Here is a 12,671-nt window from a genome sequence, read left to right as displayed (position 1 = left end):
ATCTGTCAGCACGTTGGATGGTTCCAGTGTTTGTGCCAAGCTTCGTAGGCACACCAAGGAAACACATTTCTGATCTCTCATTCTGGATTAGGGAAAGACATCGTGCATATATGTTATTAATGTTTTAAGATGATATTAAGAAGTATTTACAGGTTTGTTTGCAGATATTTAAGATACAGCTGTGTCAACCCCAAACATCCAGGTCACACGCATGGATACAACACAGAGTAGTTTGGATTTCTTTGTCTTTAATAAGCACACAGTCTCAGAAAAAACGAACCTCTGTGCTCTGTTGGAGGACGAAGGCCTGCTCATTGAAACTGTGAAGCACCGTGGAGGGAGCGTCCCGAATCGGGCTTATTTGGCACCTTGGGGCATGGATGCCTTCCAAAGACTTGGAGAGCAATAAATTTCAAAAATGTGTCAAGAAATTTCAGAGGAGAATGTCAGGGCATCAGTCCGTGACCTGAAACAAATAAATCTAAACTATAATGATTAAAAAAGAAAACAATTCATGTTCTGAAAAGGTCCCAACATTAACCCAGCTGAGACCTCCAGTGTGCTTTTTCAATCAAACCGTCCCACAAGTGCCGATGAACCGGAACACTTATACAGGAGTTCTCATTGTTGTGCAAGCGTTATGAGCCATGAATGAAACGGTTGCTGCTGTTGGAGCCTCAACGAGTTACTAAATTCAAAGGTTCGCTACAATACAACACAATACAACTTTGTTTGTATAGCACGTTTAAAAGAGCAGCTGTACATCAAAGTGCTTTATAATAAAAACAGGGAAATTAAGACAATAAAAAAAGACTATTAACAAAGTACCACATATGTCATCAGGTTAAGGGCACAATTATACAACAATAAAAGGGAATATAAGAACAAAGTTACTAAGAACAGATATAGCTAAAAGATAAAGTACATAAATAAGAAATTGAACCAAATATAAAACAGATGCTAACTAGATGGAGAAGCTATGTTGAATAAATGAGTTTTTAAACGGGATTTAAAAGATAAAACGGAGTCTGACGCACGGATAGCGATGGGAAGGTTGTTCCACAGATTCGGTGCAACCAGGGCAAAAGCACGGTCACCCCTAGATTTAAGTCTAGATCCAGGCTGAGCCAGGAGTAACTGGGCTGAAGACCTGAGGGCTCGCCCAGGGACATGTAGAGAAGATCGACTAGATAACGAGGGGCTAAATGATTTATAATTTTAAAGGTGAGCAACAATATTTTAAATTCAATGCGACATTTTATGGGTAACCAATGCAAATCAATAAGAACGAGGTGATAGAGGCATGCACCCCAGTTCTTAACCCCTGTACATCCTTTAATCATTTGTTCCTGCTACCTTCTCCCACCCTGTACGTGATTCCTCAGTTAGACATGAAAATGACTCCGATGAAGATCTCACCGTTCTCCTCCAGATTTATATAAAGTTCCTTTAAACACTGTTAAAACAAAACGTGTCCAGTAATCTGGAAAAGTCTCGCCAATAAGCTTTTGTATCAGATCAATATTAGATTATCTTTGTGTGCCTGCAAAGCTTGGCACAAACACAAACACTTGGCTTTACAGTGGGAGTCACAGAATCAAGACACAATATGCTACATTTTCAGTGTGAACTCACAAACATTTTGCTGCTATATGTTTGGAGATGTTTGCAAATCTGATATCAGTGCAAACGTGCACATCTGAACTCTTCTCCCATCACGCTGCTGGAGTTAAATGTGACAGTGCATCGCTTTAGCATTTACAGAATACTGCGTGCGTAACTGTAATTCTTCCCGTCAAACTCCTACGCTGCATATCCAGTGCAGTAGGAGAGCAGCCTCATTCATGCTCACATGCTTTCATCAGTAGGAGTTTCAGTATGTAGCTGAAGCAGAGGGTCCAATTTTCTGAATCCCTAAGCAGCCAGAGATGACAAAGATATTGTTGTATCCCGTCTGAGACGTGCTGACACTTTAAAGGTTCAGCTGTACAATCAGACACTGTGCCGCTCTGTAGAGAAGGAAGGCTTACGGATCACAGCACGGGTGACATTTACATTTGCAGCACGAGGTAAAATAAAGCGAACAAAAAAGACAAAAGGTCGCGATTACGGCTGCCGAGTGAGGAGACGTGCTTGTTACAGCAGTGACAGTAATTATGCCCTGTTGTCTATTCTCAGAGGTAAACTTTAAGGAGGGGGTACAGATATTTTCTTCTTGTGAAGTTTTCTCTGTTGAAGTTTTGGTTGCACCTGCAACTTCTTTCCTCTGATTGTGACAATATATATATTTTTAAAACAATAAAAACTGAACTGCTTCTATTTAGAGTTCATTATGTGTGGGAGTGTGAAGAAGAAGGGAAGTGAAGCTGCCGTCTGCACGAGTCAGCACGCGTGTAAACGGCAATCACACCGTGCATCCCAGCGTTAGTTTGAAGTGCCGAGACTCTGCAGAGCTACGTTCGTCTTGCAGAAACATGTTTTTGTTTATAGCCCACCGCTGACGTTCTTTTAACGAGACTGTCAGCTGTCATGCTAAATTATGCCGGCGTCGTTAAACATAATAATATAAGCTAGGTGGCTGTAGTGGCTCAGTAGCACGTGGTTTATGTATGTATAGCAAGCAAAAGCCCCCGGGTTTGATCCCAGGAGGAGACGCAAACCCCTCGGCGGGGGGGGGGGGGGGGGGGGGGGGTGTTTCTTGAAGGGAACCCAGAATATAAATGTGCCAAACATCAAACATGCGACGGGGCCTGCTGTGGCGAGGCTTTGTGAATAAGGAAGCAGCAGAAGTACAAAGGTGTCTGCACGTGTGAATAATAATAATAAATGCCCTTGTTTTTACAGCGAGAGTATTCTTTTAAAAAAGCACCTTTAGTTTTTATGTTATTTGCACTTTGGCAGTAAAAAGCGTCGTGCAGCTCTACAAAGTTTGATTCAGGAGAGGCCGACATGTCCACACATCCTGCTTCTGCCAGAGGTTTATTCCAAGTGCTTACAGGGGTCCATTTGACTGTTGGGTTGTCTCTGAGTTATTGTAAGGGTTACATCACCAGGTAAAGTGCTTTGGGATGACTGTTGTTTAATTCAATTCAATTCAGTTTTATTTCTATAGCGCCAAATCACAACAAAAGTCGCCTCAAGGCGCTTCATAGATACAGAGAAAAACCCAACAATCATATGACCCCCTATGAGCAAGCACTTTGGCGACAGTGGGAAGGAAAAACTCCCTTTTAACAGGAAGAAACCTCCGGCAGAACCAGGCTCAGGGAGGGGCGGGGCCATCTGCTGTGATTGGTTGGGGTGAGAGAAGGAAGACAGGATAAAAGTTTAGGTTGGTGCTTTAGAAAAAAAACAAAATTGAATTAAATGAAATTTACCAGAAGGGAGCTGGAGATCGACAGACGGATCGGTGCTGCAGCTGCAGTGATGCAGACGCTGCACCGGTCCGTCGTGGTGAAGAGGGAGCTGAGTGTAAAAGCGAAGCTCTCAGTTTACCGGTCGATCTACGTCCCTACCCTCACCTATGGTCATGAGCTGTGGGTAGTGACCGAAAGAACGAGATCGCGGATACAAGCGGCGGAAATGAGCTTCCTCCGAAGGGTGGCTGGCCTCTCCCTTAGAGATAGGGGGAGAAGTTCGGCCATCCGGGAGGGGCTCAGAGTAGAGCCGCTGCTGCTCCACATCGAAAGGAGGCAGCTGAGGTGGTTCGGGCATCTGACAAGGATGCCTCCTCGGCGCCTCCTGGGTGAGGTGTTCCAGGCATGTCCCACCGGGAGGAGGCCCCGGGGCAGACCCAGGACACGCTGGAGAGATTATATCTCTCGGCTGGCCTGGGAACGCCTTGGTGTCCCCCCGGATAAGCTGGAGGAGGTGGCTGGGGAGAGGGAGGTCTGGGCCTCTCTGCTTAGGCTGCTGCCCCCGCGACCCGGCCTCGGATAAAGCGGATGAAGATGGATGGATGAAATTTACTAATGCAGACCTTTTATAACTGCAGTTGATTAAGACTGGAACAACACACCTGCAACTGGAGTCCAACAAGGATCATTCCACCTTTCATTAATACATGCACAGTACAAACAAGTTCAGATTTACAGGAGGACATTTCCTCTCGGTGGAAGTCAGATGTAAGGCTTATAAGTAGCAGCTAGTTGTGGTTCTCTGTTGCTACTTGCTTCTTACCCTGACTTTGGTGCTGTGATGATCCCTAAAAATAAAAATCTAACTATATCTATTGGTTCTAAAAACATGATCAAGGATTACAAGATTCCCACAGAGAGTGGGCATTCTTGCTAACAGTGTAGAAGTTCTCCAAACGCATGTTTAAAGGAAAGGTTGTCTAATACATGGTTCACCTATGATCTTTTTCTAAATAGAAGCAAGTAGATCGTGTCCTAAACCTAACCAAACTCACTCACAGCTCGTTTTATAATCACATATAACTTGTCCACTAAAATCCTGCGTTTGTTCCTTACATCCCTCACAGACACGTCTTTATCTAGAATTCCTCTTTAGCTCTGCACTTCCTCCACTACAGAACAAATTGGCTGCAAGGCTTTATTACAGCATTTTGATTGGCTGTCAGCGATGGTCCCCAAACCAATATTAACTTGATGTTCTAGGAAGAAAAACAGCCACACGGTGACAGCAGATACACTTTCACATTACCTCCGGTGTCTGTTAAACTCTCCTGAAACTCTCTGCAATTTATTTATGAACCGACGAACTTTAATGTGTTCGTACGTCAGCTGCCAAACAGGCCACTGCACCAAAGTCACCTCTGTGAAGCACCTTATGCTTATCATTTCCTCAGTTATGATTCTGTGCAGCCACCAACTAACACAATAGTTCTTTATCTGACACTGATAACACATCCAAATAACATCGAACAACAGATGGTCTGGCCCTGAATCGATTTTAAACATCCACCACTCAGTCAGCACCTCAAAGCTAAGACTAACTTTTAATACAGCCGTCATCCACCAAATAGGAAAGTAATAGCTGTTATTCGTCACCTTTAGGCGTCCAGCAATAACACCGGCGTCATTAACGTCACATAAAAGGCACAAATTCCCCCGTGTCTCCTCGGGGAGAGCCAATGTATTGGTTCTCTCAACACACAATGAAGCTAAATAATGACTTATGTTAGAACAGCTGGTAAATAATTACACCTGCTGCTGAGAACGGGGAAATGTGTGATTATCCTGTTTTATTATTGAACAGGCTGGAATTTAAAGGGAATGGAGGTAGATTGAGGGAATAGGGTATAGAAAGGAAAGTGTAAAGTGTGTTTTCATGCATCCTCCTGCAGGATAGAAGGATTTACCATGTTCAGCTGGAATTTACAGAAATAACTTTGATCTTTTCCTGCACAGGATCAATTCTTCACCCTTATTATCGTCTTATCCCAGTTTAGCTACACAGGAATGTTGTATCTCATAGGTTCCTCTGCCTGATGACTCCCTCACAGCTCGAGCTTCCAACCATCATCAATGTGATTAAATTATATCACAGATTATACGCAATATTAGTCATAGCGGCACTTCTGGCATGGATTCTGAGGGATTAAACTCTATTTGATGAGAAAAAAGGAGCATTTATGGGTTCGGTGACCTTCAGTGCAGGGGTGGTGAACTCCAGGCCTCGAGGGCCGGTGTCCTGCAGGTTTTCGATCTCACCCTGGGTCAACACACCTGAATCAAATGATTAGTTCATCACCAGGCCTCTGGAGAACTTCAAGACATGTTGAGGACTTAATTTAGCCAAATAAATCAGCTGCGTCCCGCTGCTGCTCACATTGGTTTGATTCACTTAACTTGACTCCAATGACAATGAACTGGTTTATTCCCATTAACCCTTTAAAACCGGTCGGAGCGGCACGCTCTGTTTTGCGTAACTATTTTTAAATCCCGGTAGCTCTGCAACCACGTGAGCTAGCGCAATAATTTTTTTTTGCATATGAAACCGGAGGAGTTGTACTTACATCTTATGCCATCAGCTTGTCCTCGGTCACAGTTTCCTTCCACATATAACTTTGCAAAAACTGCATAAAAAGCACTTGCAGCAACAAAAACATAATATTCCAGAAACACGCTTTGCCGATCCGATCAGCTGTTCATAACACTTCCTACGTCCATCAGCGCGAACTTTTGCATGTCCGCCATGACCTGCCCGAAACCGGAAGTGACGTCATTTTCATGGAAATGTAGTTTTTTTTACCATCAGGGCCTCATGAGCCTACACTGGTGTTTTTAAAAGTTCTGTTTGACTTTATGACTTTCTGTGTGGTTTCTGGGATGCTTAGGACTCATATTGCACTGCTGGAAATAGTTTATTTTGATGCATATGCTGCTTTTTTTGCAAATTTGCATTATAATATTTATTTTCGTTTTTCCTGCAGTGTATAAAAATTGGTGTATTTCGAAATAAAACTATGAAGACACTCAAAATAAATTTCCTGTGGTGGGAAACTATTTTGTGCAACTTTTTTGTATTTACAGTTTTGAGGGATAAGCCTCTTAAATTTCTCTAACTAGAAATATATGTTAAAAAAACAAAAACGATTTTCTATTTTTTTGTAGTTTATTGCACTTTTTTGCAATTTATGTAATTACTATGCACTTAATGCAGACATATTATTAAAATCTGGGCTATAATGGTTGTATTGATGTATAGCAACTTGAAATGCTCCCAAAAATGGCTCCACAGCATGTAAACATATAATATAAGCTCTGGCGGACTTGGTTCTATGGTAGGTCTTAAAGGGTTAAACTGAGATTTTTCTACCCATACACTCCCACCTGTGTAGAATATGTATTTATTTGTATTGGCAGTTTCATGGTGAGCTTGTCCTTCTCATTATCTTTGCACTGGATGCCTCTTTAAGTCATTAAAATGTTCCACCTGTTCCCTGTAATGAAGTGAATGCTTGGTGTTTCATGGATAACAAGTTTTTCTTAGAAAACTGTTTGACATGTTACCAATGGACCCCGACTGTTAGGATGGAGCGAACAAATACAACAGGAAGGTGTTTGATTGGTTCAATAATTGGATTTGATTCATCAATTATTAACAAACCAAGCGAACAGCAGCATCCTAATGACACCAAAGATAAATAAATGCTTTCATTTTCAATCTGTGATAACGTGCTGGGTTTAGGATGCGTGCAGATCGTTCTACACTTGCATGTGCATGCACTTGCTTTTATTTCTGTATGTGACGAATACAAAATCATTTTTGAGAAAGATAAAAATGTTCTTTGTACTTTTGTTGCAGGCAGTCAGAAGCAGGAGACGAGACTGAGCGGAGGAGCGAGCAGGCACTGTTTCAACAACCTGAAGCCCAACACGCAGTATAAGATCAGCATGTACACGCAGCTGCAGGACGGGACCGAGGGGCCTGCAGTCACCACCACTGAGAAGACGCGTAAGGACCTCAGCTTTGAACACACGTGTCATTTACATGCTGCAGGTTGAGCTGCACTGCAGTTCCCTGACTGTGGATTTCTCCTGCTGCTGCTATTTTAAGATCACTCCACAGAAGCCTCGTTTGTGTGTCTGTGTGTGCTGGGCTGCTTCCAGTCTTTCACATTGGGCACACTTACATATTGCATGCCATTGCACAAGATCTTCATTTCTGACGCCAGTGGCCAACGTTTATCTGTTGCCAAGTGTCCATTTATCCCTGAATAAATATTCAACAACAGTGTAACGAGGAGCTAAAAGGCTTTTAAGAGTGCAAATATTTTACAGTAAATGCATTTGTTGAGGGTTTCTCCACAGCCTCAGAAACTCTTGAAATCAATGCCTCAAATAAGCTTAAAGATTTATTTTTAAATCTTAAAACGTTGATACTTTTCAGAATATAACGAATCGTGTTTTGTGATGCCAAAGTTTAAAATGTAAAACGTGGTCTCCAGGTTGCTGAGAGCTGCTGCAGTGTGTGTTTTGGGCAGAAGGGTTTTCCAACTTGGCTTCGTGGGACTCAAAGCTGTGATCGCCAACACAGGATCGAGTCAGGCAGCTCCAACAAGGCAGACTGCAGCAGTTACATTTATTCAGCAGTTGCAGATACAGACAAAGAATCGTTTGCATTAACCTCCTAAGCCCTGAACTCTTCCACAGCAGCATTTTTAATTTCTCTTTGATATTTGGGCTGATTGGGGCCCGATGAATGTAAAAAGAAAGAATTACCAGATTTTTTTTTACCTTATTTTTGTTTTTAAGAAAAATCAGAGCCACATATGAGAATATCCGTTTAAAATTTTGACAGTATAACGTCCTCGTAAGTGGATATCAGGCCCCAGGAGAGCAAAATTGAGTATTTTGGTCTAAATAACCCAAAATGTGACGTCCACACATGTGGACGGAGGTCCTAGGAGGTTAATGTAAGAGTGGAACCTCCAACAAAAACACACAGCAAACACCTCGTGTAGAGCGAGCACGTGGGACTCATGATTGGTTATATGTTGATCGTTCATCATGTCTCAGAGAAACAAAAGAAATCCACTGACAACAGCTGAGCTGCAAATATTTATTGTAATCGTCAATATCAGCCTAAAATCTCACGATCCGTGCGTCCCTACATGACCTTTGTGTGGAGATCGGCCACTTTTATTTCTGATAGGGATGCATGTGTGTAGTTTTTCCCATTTAATGTGAGACAATGACTGTTTCAGAGCAGCCGCTCTCTTCTTTTTTCTTATTTGTGTTCTCTGAGAGAACTAATGTGTGCGACTGTAACGCCGTCTCAGTCATTCTCGGGCTCGTTTATTTCGACCACAAACAGAGGACTGAAAACTTTGGCTGCCTCTAAGGTCGTCAGATCTGCAGCCAATTTGAAGCTGAAAAACTGGGAAATCCTGTAAACTGCTTTTTGATGTGCAGCGTGTCGCACAAACCCACTCGTGCACCGCCGACACATCCAGAAGTACTTTGCCTCCTCCATTCGATCTGCCAAACGCCCGTTTTAAAAGCGCCCTTACATGTGTCATATTAACAATATAGCAGAAGCGCACGGCGGGGAAACACACACAATTATACACAAACTGCTGTCAGCTGTCATCGGTTTAAGAAGAAGCCCGGTCCGGGCTGGGAGGACGATCGCGTCGTTTTCAGCATAAAACATCTTTTATCCTCGCCGGAGCGCCGAGCGCTGAATCCTCTTCCTTCTTTTCAGGATGAGCCTTTTGTTCTGCAGCAGCAGCCCCAAACACTAATCAAGACCCACTGTCTGGAGACGGGAGGGGAGGGTGACGGGGTGGGTGGGCTGTTGTTTTATTTTCAATGAGGCCCGCGTGCAGTAAATTCACTGCTCGCTTTAGTTATGTTCAGCTGCATCCAACACTTTAATCACCAGCTTCACTGCAGAGACGAAGACGTTTTAATCAACCACACGTCAGCGTGTCTCACGTGTCACTTTATAAGATCCACCGTGTGTTGAAGAAGCGCTCGAGATCACAGCCAAACCTGCGCGACGGTGCAGCTTTAATAACGAGTCGACCAAATAACTGGATACAAGTTTGCTACCAGCAGCCGTGCTGTGAGACTCACAGGTTTCAGATGGATGCACAAATGTGCTGTTTTATATTTTTCCATTGTTATTGCAGCAATAGCAGTATTGATTTAGTAAAATCAGCAGAGGGTGTAAAAAATACAATAAAATGGATAAAATGAAAGTTTTTGGAACTGCAGGCAAACTCAATGTCTGATAAATAAATATGGCGACGCCCTGCTGATGAGAATAAAGCAAAAGGAAGTTATTTGGCTAATCTCACATTCCTGGTTGTTTCCTCTGCACTGTGTTCAGTGCTGCTTTGAGTTTTTCAGTGCAGCCGATGATCACTGGAGGTCCTGCTCTGTCTCATCTATGTGCACATTTGCAGTTTCAGCTCAGACCCACAGACCAACTTTTACTTTGAGTACTTTTATTGTTTCTGAGGTCTCAGCGTGAGTAAACTCAGAGGTGAACTTAGTGTTAAAGTTTCTGCAATATGTGCGTGAATGTTTTCATTCTGTTAGCAGTGCTACACAATCATAATGGGAGCATAGTGTTTCCTAAATCAGGCTGCTGATCTGAAAGCTAATTTCTGTGGCGAACTAAAGTGAGAGAAGTGAGAATGACGAGCCGGGAGAAAAGCATAGTTTAGAGGCGGCACGGAGACGAGAACCCGCAGAATCGAAAACGAGACAAAGAAAATATCCACAGAGATACAAGAAAGAATGTTCCCTCCTCAAAGCTAAGCAGACATTTGTTTGCTTGAAGCTGCTCCCCTCTGTACCGCAGCTCTGCAGTGAGCCTCCACAATGATTTATTGCTTTGTTTTGATGCAAATGAAAGCCAGAGCCTTTCCTGCAAATGACTATCCCCATCGCTGCAGGCAGCCACTACTGAATGCTCCCTACCTGCCATCACAAGTAATTCTCAGCCTCAGGTAGCTGATTTACTGCCTAAACAGCGCTGAGTGCATAAATGCACAGAGACACTCAAAGACACGCGTAGAATACAGGCAGGAAGTGGAAGGCAGACACAGTGGGAGTGCGCTTTGGACCGCAGCTAACACTGTGATCAGTGCAGCAAATTATACATGAGCTGAATGTAGTTACTGTACACGTTTGGTCCATACGTGAGCGCTCTGTGCAGGTTTCACCGCGTGCTCCAATCAATCAGTCAATCAGTCAATCAATCAATCAATGCTTTATTCGCCATGTGCAGGTTGCCCTGCAGTGAAATGAGACAACCCCCCTGACCTTACACACACAACAGACATCACATGGGGATACAGGTCGGAGATCGGTAGCGTTACAGAAAAACACTGAAATATACACTACAATGGGAAAATACAAGAGGAAAAAAAGAGAGCTCTACTCATGCTGGGCTCCTGGGAGGACAGCACGAGAACAGGAAACAAATAAACTCCTCTGCACAAAAAAGCACATAAATGTCCACAGCACAACATTATGGAACACGTGACAAGCCACAGGGTTGGGTGGGGGGTGAGGAGTCACCCGAAGCAAGCACAGCAGCCATCCTGCCCAGCGCTACCATTACAGCGCGGGCTCAGACCCGCCGTGTTCCCAGGAGGGAACAAGCATCGAAGGCGTTTGGAAAGGGAGGGGGGATGAGTGTGTGCATATCAGTGTAAATGTATGTGTGTGCGTGTCTATAGTTCAGCTGAGACAGTGTCCTTCGCCCTGCCAGGCTAAGTAAACAGTCCTCCAGCCAACCCAGGTGGCCTTGCATGGGATGGGAAGGAACAGACTAAACACAGTCGTTATCAGGGTGTTGTTGTTCGGCTCCAGCCTTGAGACCGCAGCTGGCACCGAAGGGTATCCGCATGAAGTGATGGTGGTTTTTACTTTAGTGTGAACAGCTCATATGAATTTCAAAGCAGTTCTAACAGTCCAACACTGGTCTCTCAATCTCCCGTTGGAGAGCCATGAGCTTCTCCATGATGTTATCAACCTTGCGCTCTGTGATGTTGTCATTCTTGTGCTCAAAGAGCAGATTCTGAGAACTCACAACCGCAGTGAGCTTCTCCAAGATCGACCGTGGCTCAGGGGGTTGGGAAGCGTATCTGTAACCGGAAGGTCGCCGGTTCGATCCCCGGGCTCTCTGTCCTGGTCGTTCTGACAGAGAACAAGACACTTTACCTATCGCCTACTGGTGATGGCCAGAGGGGCCGATGGCGCGATATGGCAGCCTCGCCTCTGTCAGTCTGCCTCAGGGCAGCTGTGGCTACAACTGTAGCTGCCTCCACCAGTGTGTGAATGTGAGAGTGAATGAATAGTGGCATTGTAAAGTGCTTTGGGTGCCTTGAAAAGCGCTATATAAATCCAATCCATTATTATTATTAAGATGTCATCCAGTTTGTGCTCAGAGATGTTATTCTGAGCAAGCCCTCCAAGATGTATCCAGTCTGCAGTCTGAGTATTCACGGCAGCCGTAGCTTCTCCAAGATCTTATCCGTGATGACTCAATGAGCCCATTTTGAGAAACTCACGCCTCGTCCCATCATTTCAATCCCAGCGGGCAGCCTTGTGGGGGTTTGAACAGCCGGTTCCGCTTCCTTAATTCTTCGATAAGTCAGGGCCAAGCCAGCTCTGATCAGCAAGAACCCTGTTATCATGGTTCTGAATAGGTAGATATCTTCAGCACTCAGGCTCACCCAAGCCCAAACTTCTCATTGAGAAAAGGGTGTCAATTACATTCAGAGACCAGTTGATCCAATCCATAATTCCTCTTTAAGGTTTAGAAACAGACTGTGAGAGAGTGTTCAGGGAAAAGTAAAAACACCAGACAAGACAAGGACACAAGAGGCTAAGCAGGGAAGATAAGGGAGAGGAGAAAAAGTGCAACCGCCTTCGCCGAGAGCCAAACGAGAAAAGGGTCATGTGGCACACGACGGTTGTTTTGTTATAATTACAGGCTGTCACATCCTCATGTGTTTGTTTGTTCTGCAGTACCCGTCCCGACCCCACCACCCACCAAGCCCCCGACCACCACGCCTACACCCACAATCCCTGCTGCCAAGGAAGGTAGGAGAGCCGTTTATAATACTGTGATTGATCGTCTCATCTTTCCATCTCTTTATGTTGATGTGTTTTGGTGACATCAGGCTGCATCCAAACAGCTTCTTTCATTTATTTCTTTTGCTCAGTTTTCAATAAATATGT

At 44.1% G+C, this 12,671-nt stretch overlaps 1 protein-coding gene across 7 annotated transcripts in view; it reads left to right on the top strand.

Annotated features, from left to right (window-relative positions):
* Positions 1 to 12,671, top strand: part of col14a1b (collagen, type XIV, alpha 1b) — a 209,136-nt gene that overhangs the window by 141,412 nt on the left and 55,053 nt on the right. For all 7 annotated transcript variants that reach the window (XM_085149183.1, XM_085149181.1, XM_085149180.1 and 4 more), the window contains 2 exons: positions 7,273 to 7,422; positions 12,459 to 12,533. In XM_085149183.1, coding sequence (XP_085005309.1) covers positions 7,273 to 7,422; positions 12,459 to 12,533 — 225 coding nt within the window. The remainder of the gene's footprint in view (positions 1 to 7,272; positions 7,423 to 12,458; positions 12,534 to 12,671) is intronic.

Source organism: Neolamprologus multifasciatus, chromosome 22, assembly GCF_963576455.1.
Source record: "Neolamprologus multifasciatus chromosome 22, fNeoMul1.2, whole genome shotgun sequence".
Taxonomy (NCBI): Eukaryota; Metazoa; Chordata; class Actinopteri; order Cichliformes; family Cichlidae; genus Neolamprologus; species Neolamprologus multifasciatus.
This window is presented reverse-complemented; position numbering and strand designations above follow the sequence as displayed.